The sequence below is a fragment of the Heloderma suspectum genome, chromosome 5 (genome assembly GCF_057233095.1).
Source record: "Heloderma suspectum isolate Gila_16-S chromosome 5, 16-S_ref, whole genome shotgun sequence".
Lineage (NCBI taxonomy): Eukaryota > Metazoa > Chordata > Lepidosauria > Squamata > Helodermatidae > Heloderma > Heloderma suspectum.
Genome location: NC_139462.1, coordinates 181,888,784 through 181,912,844, shown reverse-complemented (window position 1 = coordinate 181,912,844; position 24,061 = coordinate 181,888,784). Strand labels below are relative to the sequence as shown.

The window sequence follows — 24,061 nt, the reverse complement described above, 5'->3', positions numbered from 1 at the left end:
GAGCCTATCTCCTGGACCCGGGAACTGCTCACGCACAGGGCTTCCATCTTGCCAGGATTCAGCTTCAGTTTATTGGCCCTCATCCAGCACATTACTGAGTTTAGACACTGATCCAGGACTTGCACAGCCTCTCCTGATTCAGTTGTCACAGGGAGATAGAGCCGCATGCCATCAGCATACTGATGGCATTTATCTCCAAATGAGCACTCCCCGCGGCTTCATATAGACATTAAGCAACATTGGGGACAAGAGGGTGCCCTGTGGCACCCAATAGCTCAATTGCCAAGGGGCCGAAGAATAGTTACCCAGAGTTACTCTATGAAGTCTGCCCCATAGGTAGGACCGGAACCACTGTAACATAGTGCCTCTGATACCCATCCCACAGAGTCAATCCAGAAGGATACCATGGTCAATAAAATGAATGTATGCCAATTGTAAATACATTATTAGGCAAGCTTGGCAGTTTCGAAGTTGCAATTAATATTTTTCAGGTGATTATCCTTAGCAAGTATGTGAGAGAATACATATATCGTTGAAATACATACATGTCTCAGAGTGAAATTGAACTAATAAATAATGACACTGAAATTGAAGTTGCCCCAATAACCGTAATGGAAGGGAGTTGAACTCTGTTGAAACAGAAGAGTTGTTGTTACCATATCATGCATATTTCTTTGGGTTGCTAAGTTTAATTAGTGTTTTCAGCACCTCTTAAGGAAAAAAATAAATGTAAACATTGTAAGGGAAGTACATGCTATTGTCTAAATTTTTACAAGTATTTCAATAAAAATTTCTACATCATATAATAGTTACATCCCATAAGTGTGCTTAATTTTTTCCCCTCAGATATTGCAGGTCAAATACTTGTGATGTATTGGGACAAAACATTTAAATGGGGGTACATTTAAAAGTTTTGTTTACTAAAATACAAGTAAAATAAACATACTAAATTAGATCTCGCCAGGGCAGGAGCGGGCAACTTGTAGGCCAAAACATCTGGAGGACTACTCCTCTCTTCAGTTCTAGCCAGCATAGCAATGGTGAGGAATGATGGGAGTTGTAAGCCAAAATGTCTGGAAGGCCACAAGTTGCCTGCTCCTGTTCTAGGGCATCAGAACATATTCTGATGTAAATTGAATTGTTTCCTCTGCAAATGACCCTAATTCGCTTCGGAAATTTTTCCAGAAAACCCACATGTAGGGATGTATGAAAATTCCGCCACGGATCTCGGGGAGGCCGAATGCCAGCGCATTCGGCCCCCCAAAATCGGTGGCGGAACAGCCTGCCACCCCCCCACCCCCCGGGACGAGACTTACCTTGGGCGGATCTTCCTGCCGGCGGTGGCTCCGGCGGCAGTGCAGCTCCGGCAGCTGGTCTTCCGACCGGCTGCCGCTGCCACCATTTCCAGTTTAAAAAAAAAGTTTACGTAGCCTATCACGGCTGACTTTTTTTAAAAAAAACAAAATGCGCGTACGCAAATGGCGGCCAGGGCCGCCGCCATTTGCATTCCTTATTTTGGCACGTCTTAGTCTACGTAAACATTTACGTAGACAAAGACGGCAAAAATAAGGGGAACGCAAATAGCGTAGCATCTATGCTATTTGCGTTCCCCTTATTTTCGCTGTCTAAGACGTGCCAAAATAAGGAACGCAAATGGCCGTGGCCGCCGCCATTTGCGTACATGCGTTTTTGGTTGTTTTTTTAAGTCAGCCGTGATAGGCTATGTAAACATTTACGTAGCCTATCACGGCTGACTGCAGGGACGCAAACAGCAGCGGCTACGGCCGCTGCCATTTGCGTCCCTGCTAGCCAGCAGCCGGATGTCCGGCTGCTGGCAGAGCCGGCCGGCGGCTCCGCAGAATCGCTGCGAAGGACAGCCGGCCGGCCAGGATTCGGGGGGGGGGGGGAACAGAGCGCCTCCCCCCCCTGGCGAGGATTCCGAGGGGAGGGACAGAACTCCTCCCCCCCAACCATAAACATAATCTGTGAAAGGTAAGTGCCTTTCGTACATCCCTACCCACATCATTGGTGGCAACCATCGTTGGTTGGTTTTGTCGAATCTAACAAGCCACAGTTTGTTTACAAACCATGGTTTGGAACTTTCTAATCACCATGAGGGAGGAACATGGGAAGGAGGAAGTGCATGAGCACAAAGCTCATGGAGTGGTTTATTGTTGCATCTTAATTGCTTGCTCTGTTTTGTAGCATCTTTCATATAGAGGAGCTTGCCCCTTGAGCTCAGGCTCAATTCAGTTAAGGCTCTGTGACCTACGTTACCCTTCTGCAACCTGTCAGATTGCGATCTTGTTAAATTCCTATAGAGGGTTGAAGGCTGAGTGGTAGTGGTGGTTGAATCCTTTCCTCTGCCCAGATGTTTTTCTTCTAATGGGGCTGGAACTTCCACTGAGAGGAAAATGGGAAGAAGCAATTTTGAGGGGGAATGCATGGGATAGCGAAAAGGTTCAACAACTTCAGCGCTAAACATCCTCACTAATGTTTTATAGGAGTGTGACAGTAACCCACATTCTGCTCCTGCCATGTCTAGCTTGCCTCACAGTTATAGTTGAAAAACCTGTGAGAACAGACTTCTCAGTTTATCCTCCCCTTAAGTTAATGGTTGTATTGATTTGATATCTCACGGAACATCAACTGTTCACATTGTAGCAAAATATCTTCTTCTCAATCACATCCCTTAGTTTACTCTTTCTGGAGCCTTTGATCTACCATAATTGTGCACCATAGCAGTTAGCAAATAGTGAGTGTCTTCCCAATGTATGAAGTGGGAGCTATACACAAGATGTACAGAGAAAATGTATAGATGTAAAACCATATATGCGCATGTGCATGCATGCACACATAATCATAGAAAACCACACACAAAAAACATCACAAATACAAAATAAAACAGAGGCATACATAAGTAATCCTAAACTAATAGCCAAAGTACTTCTGTATCTTCCTACTTCCATATTAAACAAGATATCTATAACAATATGGAGCATTCATCAGTAATGTTTACTCATAATGCAGAAGCTCTGTATTAGTCCAAATTATATTGTTTCATATAATAAGTAAATAGTACAAATTTTTGTGTTTCTCTACCTTTAAGTAGGGATGAGCAAATTGTAATCCAGCCATTGAGGAAATGAACCATATTTTATCAATCCATTCCTTGGAAGAATGAATTTAGACTAATCTCCATTTAGCAGCATCCATTAGGTCATCTGACTAATTCTGCACTGTTAAAAGATTTTCTACCAATTTCACATACTCATTTCTGACACCATTAAGATATCCAAGGAATATGTACATAGAGTTCATAGGTATAGGATATCTAATCTGTTTAAGCTGGCTATAACTTTTCCCCAGGAACTAAGAATTTTTTTACAGGTTCACCCTGCATAAAGGTAGTTTACATTGTTTTCTCCCCACATTTCGAAGAAGCATTGCTAATGTTAGGTATATCTTTGATCTTTTTTTGCTATCATATACTAATACTATAGAACTTTATAGAACATTTCTTTTAATACATAAGGACATTTTAATGCTCCCCCATCTAAAGCAACAACAACAAAAACCTCCACATAAGTAGGAAGCTAGAACAACAGAGAGAAGGCTGGATTAGAACTTTTCTGCATAACATGCTAGTTTTCAACTTGTGAGGAATATGTTGTTGTTTTTACATAGGCAGCATTAACAAAACCAAATTAAGTATCACCAACTGCAGTCTGAAGTGACAGTCTACTCTTACCCCTTTATAATTCAACCATCTCATTCTTTTGCATGTATAGACCAGGCCTAAAACTAGCTGATCTCTCATTGCATTTTGAAATTTATAGCTCACATAGGCACTTGCTTATTCTATATTCTTTCATCCCCTGTTCAGCCTGCAATGCCATATTACACATTCTAATAAAAGGGCTAATTATGCTTGGTTGAGTGGTGACTCAAGCTACTCAAATTAGTTGATTGGAAGAGATCCAAAATCACCTCCTTATGAACTTCAGTCTTCAACCAGACATTTTTTGAAACTGAAGAGAACTAGCTGAAAGATATGGTTAATTCCCATGTTCTGTTCAGCATAGTTGGTGCATTCTGTTTCAGAAATTGATACAGTCAAACCTGTCTAGCTATGACCTATTCCTGTGTTTGACGTGTGGAACTTCAGAAAATTAATAGAATTGCTGATGGAGATAAGGCTCAAAGTTATAGCCCCACACCTTATGGGCATGCTGGCTGGGAATGATGGGAGTTGTAGTTAAAGATGTAAAATTTTCAGAAATTTTGAATCCATGGAAAAAACTTTTTTCGGAAAACACATTTTGGGGGAAAATATTATTTATTTACCGTTCTTTGCAGCTCTAAACTTTTTTGCTTTAGGACAGCTGGCTAACCTGGTGCCCTACAGATATTTTGGACTGCAGGTCCCATCAGTCTCAGGCAGCATGACCAATGGTCAGGAATGATGGGTGTTGTAGTCAGATATCTGGAGGGCACCAGGTTGGGCAAGCCTGCTTTAGAAAAATAAAGTAGCTTTTAATATACCAAACATGATAATTTTATGAGCACACCAAGTAATACATAACATATTTTAGGTTCCTATCTTATGTCTGACCAGAGGGAACTTCAGCAAGTAGTCCTTGAAACATCTGAATCATCCTAGAAGCCAGAAGATGCAGGAAGAACTCAAGGCAGAGGAAGACTGGTGTGCTTCATCTATTCCTGGTTCTGAGGAAGTTTAGGGAACTTCCTAAACCTGTTCCTGTTTGTTCTGGTGGCATCAGTTAACACTTTTATAGCTGAGGCAGTATTTCCTAGCAGTGAGGTCTAATTGAGACCTTTATTAAAAACTTTGGTAGTGAATTCCATAGACCCAAGCTGCAAAGTTAATTTTTAAAAAAGAAACATAGGTGGGGTAGGCCATTTGTCACATCTGGTCACAGTAGCAGGATAACCTACAGTGTGTTTTTTCACATGTGGGTTTTAGATTAGTACTACATTAATTGACTGCTATAGCATCTAACCAGAACAAGCCCAGAAACACAGGATTTTCTGTGAACAAAACCCAAACTGTCAAGAATGCATTTCCTTCCATAATGTTGGGAGAACATTACTCACATGTTGGGAAACTGAACATGACTTGGAGCATCACTAAATTTCTGTCAGTAAAGCATACATTAGAATAGTAATTTTAATAAGGAATGGAAGAAATAACTATGCTGAGAATAACATTTTCCCCTATGGCTTTATCATTTCCAGACACTTCACATCTTTAGTCTTTCTATGAAATTCTTCTTTTTACATAGTTTTTAGAAATCATTTGGGGGGAGTAAAGGTTGGATAACAATATATAAACAACTTCTCTTAAATTCTAAAAGAAAATCATAACTTAAGGCTGTTCCATTTTTCCAATTTTGGGGAAAAAACAGTTCTTGAAAAAACAGTTCTTGGAAAAACCCTGTTTTTTCCCCAATTTCTTTTCAGGCTCTCACATCTCTAGTACTCCAACACATCTGGACAGCACCAGGTTGGGGAAGGCTGAGCAATACAAATTTAAACAAGTTATTTAGGAAGCTTGTTTCTTCTATTTAAATTAAATATGGGCTAAGTTACTTTGAAATTAAACTTCTGCTTTGTGTAAGAATTCACACACACACACACACACACACACACTTGTTTGCCTAGTTGCCTGTCTTGTAGCCAGTACTGATGGCTTATTTGCATGAACATTTTGCTGCCCACATATTGAGAAGAGTCACCATATGGCTCTTCTTCCATTTCATAATGGTCATGTGAATCTGCTCTGATTCAACCTATCACAAGTTGAAGCCAAAAGTATGGTACCTACTTATTTCATGTGTCAGTTCAGATGACAATAGTGGAAATGACTTCCTCAGACTGAGCACACTAAGGAGCTAACTAAATGTTATATGCTGCTGCATTTGAGAGCCGGAATGCTGGTTTTGAAAAAGAAAAGCACCTTTAGGAGGGAGAATGTTGGAACAGAAAAGTAGTGGGGCAGGGAGGTGGTGGTCAACCCACTCTCCGCCTTGGCAGTGATAGATTTTGAACATTGGGATTAAACTAAAATAGAAATGAGAAGTGGTGTAGTTAAGCAGCCTTTTGTCTCTGCTTATTCTCTCTAAATTCCCCCTTCCTGATGCAACTTTGCTTTTTATAAAACCATGATTGGGGTTGCTTACATGCCTTTAGCATGTAATGTGTAGTTGATGCTGAAAGGTTTCCTGTCTTCATTAGTGCTAATGAACAACGAGAAGTAGAATTTGGGAGTACATAGTCAATATTATCCTTGCTAAAAATGCAGGGGAAGTGTTTTTTAGCTTTGGGGTGGCACAAATGCTTACCCTCAAGTCTTCCCTTCCTTTTCAGTTTTTTTTAACTGAAGATAAATGTTAGTCTGTAGCAGAAGAAACTGAGCAAATTCTGTGGCACCTTTAGAGACGAAACAGTTTGTTGTAGCATTACATACATAATTTCTGAGGATCAGGCTACAGCTTACACAGGCTATCAGTGTTTAATCTGGAGGGAGGGGTTGGACCCTTCCCCCATTCTGTTTTCCTGATCTAAATCTACCCCCATGCAACTACTCTGCAGCTATCAGCCTTGCTGGTCAAAGAGACTGGTAGTACCAAACTCCATATACTACTAATTGAACTGGCTACAATATCTATGAAAGTTCTGAGCTTACAAATAAAGCTTAATTGTGTTTTGCCAAACCAGACTGAATGTGTATCCTATAAGATAGGTTCAAAGACAATACTTTGCTGCTATTCACTGAATCCGAGCACTTCTCTAGCTCATTCAAATGATGTAGTTGCATTCGTTGACGCTTTTGAGGGCTGCTGCTTTTCAGCATGTAACAATGTGTGCCCAGGCAGACTGCTTACTAGTACTGGACTTGCCATAATAAAGTGTGATTTCTGCTGCCATCACTGCTTATTTTCACTATTGGTGTTCAGCTTAAATTATCTAAATCAGGCTTGTCCCCATGTTTTAAACTTGTAGCTGGAGAAATAAAATGGGTTGGATCCAGGATCTGCCTTCTGTGGATGGAAGGGGTCTGCTTGCAAAAGCTGCCTCTCCCTGATTTGGGTGGGATCCTGTCTCCCCTGCACACTGCAGCTCACCCCATTCAGCAGGATCCCCTGCCTCTCTGTGTAGCCTTTTCAAAGGGCTACCATTGGTAGAAGGGATCAGGGATGTTGGCTTCCGCCAGCCCAGCTGCACGTGCTTGAATCTAGATCCAAACCTGTGACTCTAAGCACTCCTTGCCATATATGACTTTATTCACCAGTGTTTCATGTTTCATGCAAAGGCTTTTCATCTCAGAGCTTTGAGCCTCTGGAAAATAATTCCAAATAATGTGTATCTATTTGAGCTAAGTCAAATGATGGTTAGACCTGTCATTGTCAGAATATAGATCCTTAAACTACTCCAGAGCATGCGAGCAGTTTATAGAGAAGAAAGGAGGTCTCTACAATAGGATAATACATTGTCCAAAAGTACCAATGCTATGTAAGAAGACTGCGAGAAGAGCAGTTAAATTATCAGATGTAGATAAGCAACCAAATTCCTCAGAATAAGGTTATACCTTGGTGCCATATTTGGACTATGTAATGACTTTAGTGGCATGTCATGCTTTTCACAGAGTCTTAAGAACAGCTGTTATATCAGTCCAAAGGCCTCCCTCGCCTGGCATTCTGTTCCCTTAGTCACTAGCCAGATGCCCAATGGAAGCCCACAAGCACGACATGAGCACAGTACCACCCTCCTGCTCATATTCCCCAGCGACTGGTATTGAGAAGCATCCTGTCTCTGGTACCGGAGGTAATATATAGCCATGATGACTAGTAGCCATTGATAGCCTTAATCTCCATGAATTTGTATAACCCCCTTTTAAAGCCATCCACGTTGGTGGCCATCATGAGATCTTGTGGTAGTGAATTACATAGTATAACTGTGTGAAGTACATCCTGAATATCATAGGTTCTAGTATTATCAGAGGGAGAAAAATGTCTTCCTATCCACTTTTTTCAAACCATGCATAATTTTATACACCTCTGTATAAAATTTTATACACCTCTTTTTTATGCACCTCTGTATAAAATTATGCATGACTCTGCCCCCCCCCATCGCCTTTTTTATAAGCTAAAGAGTTCCAAACATTGTAAGCTTTCCTCATAGGGAAATTGCTCCAGACCCTTGATCTTTTTAGTTGCCTTCTTCTGAACCTGTTCCAGCTCTACAATATCCTTTTTTTGAGATGCAGTGACTAGAACTGTACACAGTATTCCAAATGTGGCTGCACCATAGATGTTTATAAAAGCACTATGATACTGGCAGTTTTAGCTGTAATTCCTTTCTTAATGACCCCCAACACAACATTTGCAATTTCACAGCCACCAAACACTGGGTCAACATTTTCATTTGAGTTATCCAGATTCTTTTAATGGTCAGTCACTGTCAGCTCAGACCCCATCACTCTTCTAACATCACAGCCTCTTAGTACTGACCAAGTCACTAACCTGTGTACCCATACCTTTTGTAACACACAGCACAGGTACTTGTTTAGTCTGACTGAAAGGCATACACCATTAATTTATTGTGGTCTAGTGGAAGATAAGTCTTTTCTTCCACCCTATCATATTATCTGGGGGCCGCGGTGGCTTAGTGGTTAAGACGCTGAACTGCAGACTGGAAGGTTGGCAGGTCAGCAGTTCGAGACCCGAGTGCTGCGTGACGGAGTGAGCTCCCGTCTTCAGTCCCAGCTTCTGCCAACCTAGCAGTTCGAAAGCAAGAAATTGCAAGTAGATAAATAGGTACCGCCTCGGCGGGAAAGGTAACAGCGTTCTGTGCACCTCAGTGTTCAGTCATGCCGGCCACATGACCACGGAAGCGTCTTCGGACAGCGCTGGCTCTTCGGATTAGAAATGGGGACCGCACCCTAGAGTCGGACACGACTGGTTAGAGACACCTTTACCTTTTTATCATATTATCTATACCATTATGGGGCGAGGGGGTTGATCGATATGAATAGGCTGGATTGATGCAGAATCTTTGCCCATTAGAATGGATTCCTCTTATACACAAACACACTGGCTCAGTTTGCATGTCACTTTAAGCCAGGAATCTTGGTTCATTAAATCATAATATGCATAAGCTATATGCTGGTCACCCAACCCATTTGTTCCAGGTTTGCTGCTCATGCAAGCAGGTAAACAAGCCAGTTTTGGCTAGCTTCATGTTATGTCCTGGTTAGACCCAGGATTATGGTATATTGTGCCAAAACAAGCAAGAATTCATAAATCAACAAAAAAGCATGGTTTAAAATTGGCTTGTGGTCATGGCTTATTTGAGGTCAAGAAAACCATCATTCCAGGTTTGGGCATAGCACTAAGCCATCCATGCCTTGTTTACCTGCTTGCTCAAGTCAGATGGGCTTCAAGTAGTACCCTATAGGTTGTACACATTACAGTTTAATAAGACAGCATTTCTTGTTTAAAATGATACATGATCATGGCCATAGTGTTCTTGTTTTGTTAACATGCTGTCCCAGAAAGAAACTTGTTTTATGTCTTAGCATTTAAAGAATCTCTCTGAATATATTTCACCAATGAATCACCTTTGAACAGCATACCAATGGATACTGATTTGAAGTTACTGAAGAGGGCTGCAAGTGGGGGACTGCATGCTCGTAGGCTTTCCCCATTAAAACAGTCATTTTATATAGAAAATTAGTGCATCAGGGATGAACCGAGTCTAAAACCCTCTACCTAAAAAGCTAACTTTTCATTGCAGATGGAGAATATGCTATCCCCTACCTACGTTGTGAAGTGGTATAAGACAAGTTGCACCATAGTATGCGCTATTTCTGTGTATTTGAGTTGACAAAAAACTCTGTACAGGCATTTAAGCTATGGGATGGCACAGTTAGACCTCTAAGCTTTTGAGGTATTTGCACAGGGGCCAACTTGCACAGGCTGTGACCATAGATCATACAGAGCATACACACATTATGGTATACGTATGCACGTAGGCCTCCGTGCAGATGAGACCTCAAATGTATGGTGGTGGTTGGTGCAGCCAGCCAGTGCAATCCTGACACCACCCCATCACACGTTCATTTGTGGGCTATAGTAATCTGTTTACAAAGTACTGAAGTACAGGCATTCATCACTCATGTAGTTTATGCCTGTCCTAAGGAAATCTCAATTTTGGTCATTCTGATTTCTAGAAACACAAAAATGTCCTTCAACCCAAGGCATTAATGAGGCACTCTAGAAAGAAGAGAAAAAAGACATTAAAATTAGCCTAAAACACGTGCTTTAAAAATGTGCCCTTAGAGTGCAATCCTATGTCTACTCAGCAGTAAGACCCATTAAGTTCAGTGGAGCTTATTCCCAGGTAAGTGGGCATTATAGGCTAAGTGGCATAGCCCTGGCCATCTAAATTAAGCAAAATAGAATTTGTTCTGCTATTTCCAACATGGAGTTAAGCATGATTTTTTTTTAATAAAGAGTGCTGTGTGTTCAGTCTGGTATTCAGTCCAATACTGGATGTGTCCAGCCTTCACAGCTTTCTAGTTATCTCCATTAGCTGGGTGTGACTTACTTGCAGTAGAAGTGATGATCCAGCTGCATGGCATGTTTTGAGGAAAGAACTGACCTACAACTACAGGAAACACAATTTCTTGAAAGTTAATTCCACTGAAATAGTAATTAATTCCAAGTAAGATTATTTAGGATTAGGCAGACTGGGACAGTGTTTTATACAACTTTGTCTAATAATGTTGAAAGGTTTCTGTATTTGAAGGGTCCATATCTTCCTAATGGTTATCTGCACAGTCCAAATTGAAGTATTCTAATTCCAGCTTGGTTTGCAGTTGTAAAATTTGCTTCAGCTTCCTTAAATTGATCTTCACCAACAAGCCATATATCTTTCCTTTAATCCCACAGTAAGCTTTGTGCCCAGGACATATTTCTTTGAACATGCCATGGTCTTAAAGGATCATAAATACTCACCAGAAAGTAAAGTAATCTCTAGATGATCCATTTTAAACCAAGGACTGTTTCATAAATTATTTGAGGCCTTATATCCCCAGTCTTGTCTTCAAGGAAAAATACTTCTCAGTCAGTCTTACTAACTAGAATTGTAAAAAATAAACCAGAATGACAACTCATCCCTTCTTCAAATAGCAGTACTAGTAATGACAAAAACTAAGAATAATTTCACCTTTCCTTCACAGCAAGAGGTAACGCAGGCACTTGAAAAAGTGCCCCCCATCTTAGATCTGTTGTGTTTCATTACCTTTGAATATCATTCTCTGCCAGACCTACTTCTGACTGACAGAGCAGAACTGGCCCACCAGTGGTGCTGATGAACCTCCTTGCATATATTGCCAGTCTGAAACTGCAAAAACAGGGAGAGCTGACAAGCATCTGCTAGGCCACAGTACATGGTCTATGTTCAGTTCAGCAGGTCTTAAATTGTATAGGCATGTTCTGATTTGACTAAAACCAGCCTTAGTGACCCTGTCTCCAAGGTATGCATTAATGTTGATTTTCTCCTGCCATCAGATGACCAGTCACCATGTTTGGCAAGATTATTCTGGAGTTCTTTTCCAGCCTACTCTGGCTTTTATTATCTTGAATGTTTTACTTTCATGTGTGTAGCTGGCCTCATCATTTTTCTCCACTGTATCAAGATCATTTATGAATACGTTTTAGTAGTGGATGTTATTTGTGTCTTGCTTCTGGGATTTGAAAGCAGTTTGAGGGATAAAGGAGAGCACAAGAGAACAAGTGATCTTAGGGCAGCTTAGGGTGGGTGACAGTTGGGGAAGCAAAGGTCACAGTCAAGAATATTTTGTGAAATAAAGGGAAACAATACAGTAAGAGTAAGAAAAGAAAAAGGAATTTGGGTTGGATATGGAAGGGGAGGGAAATCCAGTATAGGGATTTGTAGAGGTGTGTAATATAGTTTGAGCAACAAAAGACATGAATATTTTGGAGGAAGAGTTCTGCACAGAAATGAGAGAGATGAGGGTAAGAAGAGAAGGCCAGAGTGAAGAGAGTTGCTGTAATCAAGGTAAGAGATTACCAGAACAAGGACAAGAGTTTTAGCCAAGGAGATGGAAAGGAAAGGTGTTTGTTCTTGTGGTTCTTTTGCTTTTGTTTTGCAATGTACAGGGAAATGCAATTGAATTAATTTACCCATGGGCATTGTTGCATTTTGCTGGTGCCCACAGGCACTGTTTTTCCATGGTGCCAGGCTTGCTATGTCATATGAACCCAGGTGGCAGGGGTTGTTTGCAGGTTAGACAACCCTTAAATACCTCATGGCTTGTTTTAGGGTTATTTGTGGGTTGTATAACCCTCAAAAAAAACCTTGCTGCCTGACTTCACATGATGTGACAAGCCACAGGAAGCTGAGCGCCTGTGGGCGCCTTGCAAAAATAGTGCCTGGGGGCGCCCAGCATGACATGACAGTCCCAGGGGTAAATTAACCTACAGTGGGCTGTCGTGCATACCAGGTCAATATGGAAATCTCAGATTCTTCAGACTTGTTCTGTGGGTAAAATAAAATTTGAAGTATCTTTCATCAGAATATTGCAGATATCAGTATGTAAAGATTTGAATTCCAGAATTACTATGCTGCGAAGAAAAGCAGTTAACACTGATCTACTTAGTCTTCCTGATTACTCAGAATATGAAGGAAATCTGGAGGGAACACATGTAGTAAATTGCCTAATCAAATTTGGACAGAGGCAACTGAATCCTTTCTTCTATTTTGATCGAAAAAGTATGGCAGTAAAGTTAAAATCACACCAGAGCACACATGTACAAGCAACACACAATTCTTTGCTGAAGTTGATTCAGCATCTTGGACTCTAGCCTTTATCATATTCAAGCTTATTTGATTTAATTTATTACATTTCTATGCCAACCAATAGCCAAAGCTCTCTGGGTGTTTTACAAAGATTAAAACCCTAAAATACAATATAATTACATAATATAAAACCAGTTACATACAAAAATAGAACATTTTTAAATAATAAATGGTAGGATTTGTTAAAAACCTTATGTGCTGTCAAATGCCTGGGAGTAGAGGAAAGTCTTAACCTGGTGCTGAAGAGAAAATGATGTTGGGGAAAGCATTCCACAATCATGGCCAGAGGTGGGGGGCACCATTGAGGAGGCTGTCTCATTGCCATCCTCTAAGCCTCCCTAGGAGGATGGCATCAGATGATGATCATAGTACACAAGTAGGTTCATACCTGTAAAGGTGCTCAATCAGGTATTGCGGTCCTGAACCATGTAAGGCTTTCTCGATCAAAAGCAGCATCTTGAATTGGGCTTGGAAACTTTTAGGCAGCTAGTGCAAGCAGGCCAGAATCGGTGTTATCTGTTCAGACCTCCTGGTCTCTGCTATCAATATGGCTGCTGCATTTTACAAAAGCTACAGCTTTTGAACCTTCTTGAAAGGCATCCCCACATTGCAGTAATGTAACTTGGAGGTTACCAGAGCATAGACTACTGAAGCCAGATTATCCCTGTCAAGATAGGGACGTTGTTGGGCCACCAACTGAAGTTGGTAGAAGGTAGTCCAGAGCAGTGAGGCCACCTGAGCCTCAAGTGTCAACAATAATTCCTTTTGAAGATATTTTTATTAAAAGAAATTTCAAATTTATTTCAACACATCTAATGGAATAAATTAATGTTTTTAGATGCTTGTATAGAAATGCCAGTTGTGAATACATACTTTCCATTGCTAGGTTTGTTCCATAAAATACTTTAACAGTGTATGAATTTCAGTTTGTTCAGGTTTTTAGTATATGTATTAATTCCTTTATTGTTTCATTTCATATCTTAAGAAAAATAAAGCATATATCTTGTCCTGTTTGCCTGCTACCCTACTGAAGAAATCCTTGTTATAGTATTTACCATGCCAGCTCAGCTGTAGCTTCCTATGTGATATGTCTTACAATGTGCAAGACTTGCTACCAAAACAGAACTGGCCCTTCTTGACCTCTCTGTAGTTCCATTTATGGGATGGTATATATACACTCAGCACAAGTACTCCCATTCCTCCCCTCTGGCAAGACCCTTTTATTTTTCCCCTGAGCGTGCTTTAAGGGAGGGGGAGGGCAAACGATTTCCTTCTCACTTCCATTTATGACTTTGATTTCTGAAGAACAAAGGCAAGCCATTCTTTGCTTAGTGTGCCCTCCTCACATGGTTCTTAATCATTTGTAATTTCAGGCAATTAATAGTAGGTTTTAGTTAGATATTAGTTTGAAATATAGCAGTGAGCCTCAGAACCATTCTCCTTATGCACTCCTTGCTGCTTTGAGTTGCAAGAAGTTCCAGGGCCAGGTTCATTAACATACAATTTGCCTGATAAATGATATGACTGGAGCAGTAACACTTCAATGACACAATGGCATAAAAGTTGACATCCACAAGTACATTGAAAGCTGTGCAGACTTAAAATATTTACTCTAAAGACAAGAAATGATCAGCACATACATCTAGGAACATAACTTTTGAAGAAAGCCTTGGCAGCAGATTTCGTATCCACAGATTGTCCACAGATTATATAGAGGTTGCCACTGTACTAACCTTTGGGTTGAAATGTATTGATAAGTCCTCCTAGTAGAAAAGGAAATAAATGTGTTGACCCACTGTTTCAGGAACTCTTGTGAGATCTTAAGCAATTTTCCCCTAGTGAGGGTTTCTGTTTCTACAAGGAAGGAATAGTGATGCTATTGGCCAAGGCATTAGAGAGGCATGACAAAGTTGAAACTAGAGTTGTTAATATTTAAGATGTTGCAAACTGACAGTAGCATTGCTGATCTTTTCAGGATTTCTGAAAGTAGCTGAACATGTATGGGAAAAATCAGTTTCATGGCAGGCAGACTTTAGAAAACTGAAGAGGATAAAAGAGGGTTCAAGCAGTGAGTAGGGTTATTGTTTAGTCATCTTGTTCAAATTCCTTGGTAGCTGACATAGCACCGTGAAGTTCTGTTCTACAGGGGCTACTCTGAGGCAGTATGCTTTGTGGTCGTTATCTTTCTACAAAGAAGCTAGAGGTCCTGGAAAGGAAAGGAGAAAAACTATTTCCAATATAAAATTCTTGAATGACAGTAATCACAATTTTTCATCAAATTGAAACTGTACTCTGGATAATAAACTTTTGAGGTTATCAATATGGGCAGGATCAGTGTCCAGCCAAGAGTTGGAAAGAACAAACACACACAAAAATATTCCAAATCTAGGGGTAAGGATTGGTTGCTATTTTAACCTATTGGACAGCAACATATGAACTGGGGATTTGATGAACCCACCACAAACTTGGATCAGTACCTCCTACTAGAGATGTGAAGACTGATTTTTTTTTAAGACCTTCTGTAATGAACTGTTTTCTCTTTTAGAATGATAAGTGCAATGATTTTTAAGGCTAGATTTTAAATACTGGTTTAGCTGCCCTTTTACTCCCTCAAAATGCTTTGTAATAAATGTGTAATAAGACAATCTACAATATTAGGCAATTACAAATTCTGTATACTGTAGAAATGTACAGTGCTCAAATCTCCCACCTGATTTTGATTCCTCAATCATATGCAAGAAGTGTTTGGAAATATATACACCAAGGGCAGTATCCAACTGTGTTATTTAACTAGTGGAAGTTATGTTGTGCTAGCAGAAATTACGTTGCACTAGTGGAAACAAGGTTCCAAACTACACACAAGAGGAGAATCCCAACTAAAGTTATGGGTTGGATCCAATGGGACCCTTGCGCTGGTGTTCCAGGCCTTCCGGCAGCAGCACACTCACAGCCCCTGCCACTGGTGGCCGCGGTGTAGCATTTCCATGGCCAAGTGCCGAAACAAGTGGAAACACTCGCTTCTGGAAGGGGCAGGTCGCTTTCCAGAAACTAGGGTTTCCACTCATTTTGGCTCCTGGCCACGGAAGCACTACACTGCGGCTTCCAGTGGTAGGGGCTAGCCGTGTGCCCGCCACTGCTGGGGCTGGGGCCAGCACAAGGGCCCTATTGGGTCCAACCCTATATTTGCACAAGCATGATTGTGCAAGCATAATGTACAACCTCTTGTGCAATGGAAAGATTTGATGGAGGTCCGCTAGTGCTATTTCAGTTTGCAGAATGACCCTACTGGATACTGCCCTCAATCAAGAAACAAGCTGAAATGCTAGAGGAGTTTGTTCTGATTTTTTAGTTCTTTGAACGAAAGCGATAAAAATGAAAATTCAGCATTAGAAACTGACTAGAGAAAGAAACTTAAGAGATTAGTATTTTTATGGAGATATTTATTGTTTGAATGACATGTGGCTAACTTTATTCAGTTATTCAGGAGGCTAACTTCCTGTGTGATGATGATACACTCTGAAGAGTTCAATAAGTTCTCTAAAGTTATGTGATTTAAGGTGACTTTAAACATTGTTAAATTTATAGAGGCCAGTTGAACATCAACAGTTATGGGCAAATACAACCCATTTTATGTCCACATTTTATTTATTTTTTCCTATGCAGTCATACCCATTTTTGGCAGCAAGCTCTTCCCACAATGGTTTCACTGCACAATGTGGGAACAACTGCAGCCAAGACAGCAACGTGCCACCTCTGATAAGGAATTCAGCAATTTTGTAAGCACCCAATTTCTCCCTCACTATTTGCAATTAGCACAGTATATTTCTGATGGTTTAGTGGTTTCCTTTTTAATATAAATGATTCTGGGTTTAATAAGCTTGGGGGAGGCATGGCTCCTTCCACCCCACAGTACTATGCATATGAGAAAAATGTTTTTCAACTTATAATGGAGTAAATAGGATTTTTAAAAACTATGTTGTGATCTTACTCTGGTAAATTGTAGAAGTTAAGGTTTTTCTTATTTTATAGGTCAACAACAAGGACAGGATGGAGGAGTGAAAGTACAGCAAGCCACAATAGCTCCTGTAACTGTAGCAGTAGGAGGCATTGCTAATGCAGCAATTGGTGCTGTTAGTCCTGATCAGATAACTCAGGTGCAGTTGCAACAAGCCCAGCAAGCTTCTGATCAAGAAGTGCAGCCTGGCAAAAGGTTAAGAAGAGTTGCTTGCTCGTGCCCTAATTGCAGAGAAGGAGAAGGAAGGTAATTGTCATATAATAGCTGTAAAACATCAGGCTTCTTGGGGCCAACAGTGATCCTTTTGCTCTTGCATTCCTGTTACTACTTTTAATTATTTTGCTCAATACTGAGTTCTTGTGGTAAATTGTACTTTAACTATTAGTGGTTTGTGCTTGATAGAAGCAGTAATGAACCAGGAAAAAAGAAACAGCATATCTGCCATATTGAAGGTTGTGGAAAAGTATACGGGAAAACATCTCATCTCCGGGCACACCTTCGCTGGCATACTGGAGAAAGGCCATTTGTATGCAATTGGATCTTCTGTGGGAAAAGATTTACAAGGAGCGATGAATTGCAAAGACACAGGCGAACCCATACAGGTCAGTGAATAAGCTGTACAAAGGTTTTAAGATAAAAGTTTGTTTTATATTTTAGAAAACATTTAGTGTACCTCAAGAAAGTTCTAAATTTTAAATAAACATAGAACGTAAAAGTTTGTTTCCTCAATGGAACCTTGCTTGAACAGAAAACTGAGAGGTTGGATATTCCCAGGAATTTGGAGTGTAGTAAAAAAACAAACAAACAACCCTCCCACATACCTACAGAATTGTAATGGATGCATGATAAGATGCTTTGATGTCTTCTCAATAGTTTGTGAGTGAAACTTCTGTTACTATCCAAAAGGATTGAGGGAGTAAATGTTTGCCCAGAACTATAGTTTGTCACATAAACATGTTATTTTGACTCTTGCAATTTTCATGCAGTTTTCACACATAACTATCACAATAAAGTAACAATACATTTTAACAAAAACAACAGAAGTAGCAATACTTACATGCACATGAACAATACATTTATATAAAGGATGTATTTGCATGAATTACTTCCCTTGTGAAATAACTCACAAGAAAAGCATGCAAAAATTTCCAGGTTCCAGTCTGGTTTGGGGAAGTTTGCTAAGAATTCCTTTGAGCAGGTTGGGTACCCATCAAGACATTCATATTTTTCAAAACTCAAGCATTGTGTAAGATTTTATATATCTGATCTTACAGATTAGGAAAAGATCCAAACTATACCAGCTTTTGGATTTTTCCTTCTCACTGACATATTAGCTTCATGTGGTTAACTTTATTTGCAGTGCAATCCTATGCAGATCTGCTGAGAAGGAAGCCCTTGTTCAATGGGACTTGCTCCCATGTATGTAGGATTGCAAGCTCAATTGTTATACGCTATATTACTTAGTCCGGGAGAGAGCACAGGACAGGAAGGCCTGGCGTGCTATGGTCCATGGGGTCACGAAGAGTCGGACACGACTGAATGACTGAACAAATATTACTTGTTATTAAGTGTGATGATGATAGCCTTCTGAGGTGTTCTGTGGGTTGTATTCAGCATGGTGAAAGCAGACATCACTCGTGCAATGTGTTTCCTGCCTCCTCCTTCTCACTGCAGCCTCTTATGTCCTGCCAGAAAGCATCTCCTGAGGGTTAGCATACTCTCTGAATGGCTTGGGATATAGTGGGAAGTGGGGGCTACAGTAGGATGGGTGAATTGCTGAAAATTGGGGGAGAGAGTTTTCACAAGGAACTTGCCACTTAAATGGCCTCCAGTTTGTAATCTGAAAGGTTAGCAGCTAGCTAATAATTGTCCAATATAAACTTACTGTGATATGTACTCTCATGGCCACTCTCAAAGGACTTATCATGTCAGGTACTCCAGTGGACACTTCCAAGTTACTTTTTAAAACACATATGTTCACACTCATGTCTTAAGAAACCATGGAAACCTCATATAAGAAGGGTGATTTGAATCAGTTCAAGAGATGCACATTCAGCAATACCCTGAAAGCTAGCTGAGAGAATACACAACTTTACTGTGAAAAAGTCACATGTAAGGCTACTTACATGGGCTTGAATTTGTCATAACAGAAAGAAAGAACCTTAAAACTCCTAGGGAACTCATATAGCAATATTTGCTACAGACAGTGTGTTGGATCCAGATTAAGTTAATCCACTGAAATGAGAAGTCAGTCTATGTTCCATAGATATCAGTGTGACTAAAGCATGACTAACAGGATCCAACCCAGTATTAGCAATGTAAACTAAACATACACATACATTTCACTAAATAGTCACATAAATACATTCATGTTTATAGTATCTTCAAAATAATCAGTTAATAAAAAGATTTTCAAAATTATACTTTAGCAAGACAAATAGAAAGGCAAGGTAACCAGTTAAAATCACTGGGACAACACTACTGATTGTAGCCAGTTAATTATCAAATGATACTAATATAAAATGTAATATTTTTTCAATAGGTGAGAAAAGATTTGAATGCCCAGAGTGTTCTAAAAGATTTATGCGAAGTGACCATCTCTCCAAGCATGTCAAAACCCATCAGAACAAGAAGGGTGGGGGAACAGCCCTCGCTATAGTTACCTCAGGTGAACTGGACTCTTCAGTTACTGAGGTTCTTGGATCTCCAAGGATTGTCACAGTTGCAGCCATTTCTCAAGATTCAAACCCAGCAACCCCTAATGTTTCAACAAACATGGAAGAATTTTGAAGAAACATTATACAAATGCCTAGAACTGCACTTAAGTTTACATGCCTTTCAAGATACGGAAGTGGGCCGGTAAAAGTGTATTACAGAGCAGGAAATCATGTATTCAGTCTTGATTTCTGTGACTATTCCAAGTTGGAGGATTAGCACAGGAAGTGTACATTGTACAACATGACAACATTTTCAAAAATGAAAACTGAGCCAATTGACACAGATAAATTATGGATAAAGCAGATGAGGAAAATATTGCTTCCACACTGTACTAATTTATGTAGTTCCTTGTCATGCAACGGAATTTTAATTGGATTTTTTCTTCTCTTTTAACATGCGTAAATGTTTGTTGCAGCAACAAACAATACAAATATGCAGCAGGATGGCTGTTGGTTAGGGTTTTTTCTCATGGAAGTCCCTGTATTCATCGGAATTTACTTGTCCAAAAGGCACAATAAAAATGCATAATAGTCTAGTGAAGATAAAAAAACTTTTCAGGTTGTGAAACATTAAATTTGGCCATCTTTGCTCATTTTAAAAAATAATTCAGATGGCAGCTTGTTAAGTGGGTCTGAGGTGCATCTCAGATAATTTTGGCCACTACATTATAGTAGTGTGTATAATGACAATCAGTAAACACAGATTATTCTCTTTCTAGGAGAAGTAAGAGATCTATAGAGCCAGTGTATACTGTAGCAAATATTGAATCTTAGAAATATATTGACATAAGATTTTAATTAACTTCTATGTAAAAATGAAATATTGGAACCTATGTGAAAAGTCCTATACTTTAACTCATCCCATTTCAAGACATAGGTGATCTATTGCTAAACCTTGATTAATTTCAGTTACAAAGTCTATAATTTAAATATTTAAATTTTATTAGAATACTTGGAAATGGTGGGAAGTAGAATGTTGCAGAACTTATGTACCACTATCAACCTTGTCAATATCAAATATTGTGGTTAATGTACTGAATTCTTTAGACTTTGAAATAACAGCCAAAGAAAAGGATGAATAACTTCAACCAAAAGTATAACTGTAAATTAATATATTATCTATCTTTCCTTATGAAAAATAATGGCCAGAATCCAAAGAGCTACTTTTGGCTTTCTGAAAGGTTTCAGCACACCCAGTAAGATTTTTGACTCTCTTTTCCCTTTGAACAGCCTTTGTGCCATATAACAAATTCTTTTTCAAAGTCCCCTCAGCATCAGTAGTTTTCTATGTACCATGGGGGCTGCTATTTGAGAAACTCAATCCAAAGTCCCTTTGGATGATTGGACCTAGTTGCAAGGGATTTTGGAACCTGGTAAAATTTTACATTCCCTGTCCTCAGTATCTAAGCAGGCCAGCAAAGAATAATTTTAAAGAATGTTTATTCAATCAGCAATTTTGATTCTTCAGAAACAAGAAATATTAGAAAAATATAGTTGTTTCACCTTGACATTAGAGAGACATGATTTTGTTCTCCATACGTGTTTCTTTAATACAGCACATTTCAAAAAAAGTCAAATAGCACCAGTTTCTTTCATGTCGCAGATCCAGCTCTCATTAGTGACAACTAAATTGGCCATGAGAACTACTGGTGCTTAATAGGATTGCACATTCCTGTCTTCATCAAGTGTCAACAACCCACCAAACTGTGGGGACTAGATGAGCATCACAATGTGTGGATAAGGATGCACATCATATCAGCTATACACATATGAAAGGCTGTTTCTGAATATAGCTCTCACACTGGATTGAGGCATCAGTGAGTAAATTTGAGTACGCAGCAGAAATATGGCCAAACATACTTTGAATTTTTAAACATTTCCCATTGGCATAAATATTTTACAAATCTTCCCAGTTGGAAAATATCTCATGACTGCCTGTTTTTTTACACCAAAATATTTTGGTGATCTAACTTAAAAGTACAGTGCAAGAAGTTAACACTTTTCCTTTAAAAATTATAATTTCTCTTGGGAGCTGTTTGAGAATGAACAAATACTTTTATATCCTTATACAGTTTTGTGACATTGCATGCATTTTTAAAGACAAGGATCTACAGATAGATGTTTGTACTGTGTACACTTTAAGGATGCCCTGTGTAGTGAAAGATGCAGCTGAAAGTCTTTTATACTTTCAGCTTACATACATATTAAGGAAAACAATTTTGCACAGTGGTTATGAATTTAAAGTTTCCTAAACCTTTTGTAGACATTTAACAGTCTAAATTTTAGTTGGGTTTTTGTATATTTTATTTAAAACATTCTCAACTATGTATCTGGCTTTAAAACATCAGAATCAATCTGATGATACATTTAATACAGATGGCCATTGGATAATACTAATTATTTTCTGTTGCAAATGAACTGCAGCATCAAATATATATTTTATCATTATGCTTCACAATCAGTGCTCGAAAAACTTAAGTTAAGCAAATACAATTTCATTAGAGAATCATGTTAACTTTAGAAGTAAAGATTTTTTTGTAAACTGAAGGTAAGAGTGTTCTGCACAGCTGTCAAATATTCTTTTTTGCATACTTATGTATGCAGATGTGAAATGGAAATTATTTTTAATCTGCAGCAAAATCCCTATTACATGTGTATCAAAATCTGGTTGGTATCACAATCTAATGTAGATTAAACTGTGTTAGCAGGTGCACTTATTACTCCTGGAATTAAAAACATTTTGATAGTCTGTTCTGCATACTATTCTGAGTCCACTTTTCAGTCTTAGAAAGATCGTAAATTTCAGTGTCCTTTATTTGACTCAGTGGGATATAACTGTTGTACGTAATGGGGCACAGATGTGCAGTAGTAGCTTGTTTAATGGCATTTCACTGTTCATTCCCTTTGCCGCCATTATAAAATTTTGCTTTATTGTACTTATCAGTGCAAAGTGTATTTATCATGGTAGAACTCCAGTACTGAAATAGGTTTTTTTTATTTTCAATATTCTTTCTTGGAATAAGGTTGTGTATGTGTTTCCTGATTACATTAGAAATCGGTGTTATGTCATTATTTATCACACTGTTTCATGAGAGATGTAATAAAGGTGTGTAATTTAGGAGCAAAAGTTTTTGTTAAACTTAGGTAAGCATGATGTTTGGGTCCTATTTTTCAATTTTATAACTGTTTTATTGCAACAATATTTGTATTTAAGTCTCCATTTCTAATGCCTTGTGATTTTTTTTATGCATGTCACTAAATTGTCATCCCACAAAAATTGATGTCCAGCATAGGGTGTTAAATCTACATAATGATTTTGAAACAGAGAAATAGTTGGTGGTAAAATTGTAAATGTTTTGCAGAAAACCTTATAAAAAGTTTTGTAGTAATATTTCTCTTGTAAATTTTTTGTAATAAAAAGAAAAAAGAAAAAAATACAAACACTCATTCTAGAACCTACAAATTAATTCTGCCAGCAAAGCCTCTAAGGCATTAATTTTTATTATGCTAATTTGTATAAATTTTGTGTGTTTTTTGTGGATTTGGAACTAAAACTGTGTAGACGTTGTTGCCTGCAATAACATTTTGCAAGTAACTTATTAAAATTCTCTTGAGGTTAAATGTATGTTCATTTAAAATTTTGTATTTATTTTTAAAAATATTTATATGTATATATTAAGTTAAAATATTTGATTCACATTTTCACTCAAACTGAGCAATCAAGCATGTTTACCAAACATTAAAGACATCAAAATGTCAGTATTTGGCTGTAATCCTAAACAGAATTGCTAGGGAGCAAGCTCTATTGAACAAAGTTTGGTAAGTATGCATAGGGTTGTGCTGTAGAAGCATAATACAGTTCAGCAGCAGCAAAGTATAGTCTTAAATATAATCAGCAGACATCCCACTCCACCCCTATCAGGACAGCTAGTCACTAACCTCTTACAGCGGCGCCCCTTTACACCTGTCCAGGCACTGAGACAGACACACACACACACACACCACTCCCACCACCTTCTCTCCTCTCAACCCAAACTAAAACTCTCTGTCTCCAGCATCCCCCATTACCAATTTCCCTGCTCTCATTTCTAGCCAGAGTCCCAAGTCCAGACTGTTCAGGCTTTTCTGCAGCAGTGTGTTTTGGCGTAGGAGGTCCTGGCAGCAGCAGCAGCAGCATTGTCTGAATCATGCACATGTGAACTCCCTCCCACCATTCAAATGCATGGGGGAAGGCTTTTCTCAGAGGTCAACCTTAGGAATGATCCCCTGATTCTGGCAGGAAAGTTATAAGGAAAAAATGTAGCAGCTCTGCAAGCTCCTATTTCATTTCTCTCCCAGGCAAAAAAGAACCCCATCCTTCTCTATGGATTACAGCAATAAACACTACATGGGACTACCTTTGAAAAGTCTTTGGAAATCC

At 39.1% G+C, this 24,061-nt stretch overlaps 1 protein-coding gene across 2 annotated transcripts in view; it reads left to right on the top strand.

Moving 5' to 3' along the window:
* The window catches only part of SP4 (Sp4 transcription factor), a 28,757-nt gene extending 5,495 nt beyond the window's left edge, over positions 1–23,262 (top strand). The window contains exons 4-6 of one of the 2 annotated variants that reach the window (XM_084858598.1): positions 16,939–17,170; positions 17,327–17,526; positions 19,467–23,262. In XM_084858598.1, the coding sequence (XP_084714724.1) occupies positions 16,939–17,170; positions 17,327–17,526; positions 19,467–19,714 (680 nt within the window). In that variant the 3' untranslated portion in view covers positions 19,715–23,262. Of the gene's footprint in view, positions 1–16,938; positions 17,171–17,309; positions 17,527–19,466 lie in introns of both variants that reach the window. The other variant, XM_084858599.1, reaches the window with a different exon arrangement.
* Positions 23,263–24,061: the final 799 nt, after the last annotated feature.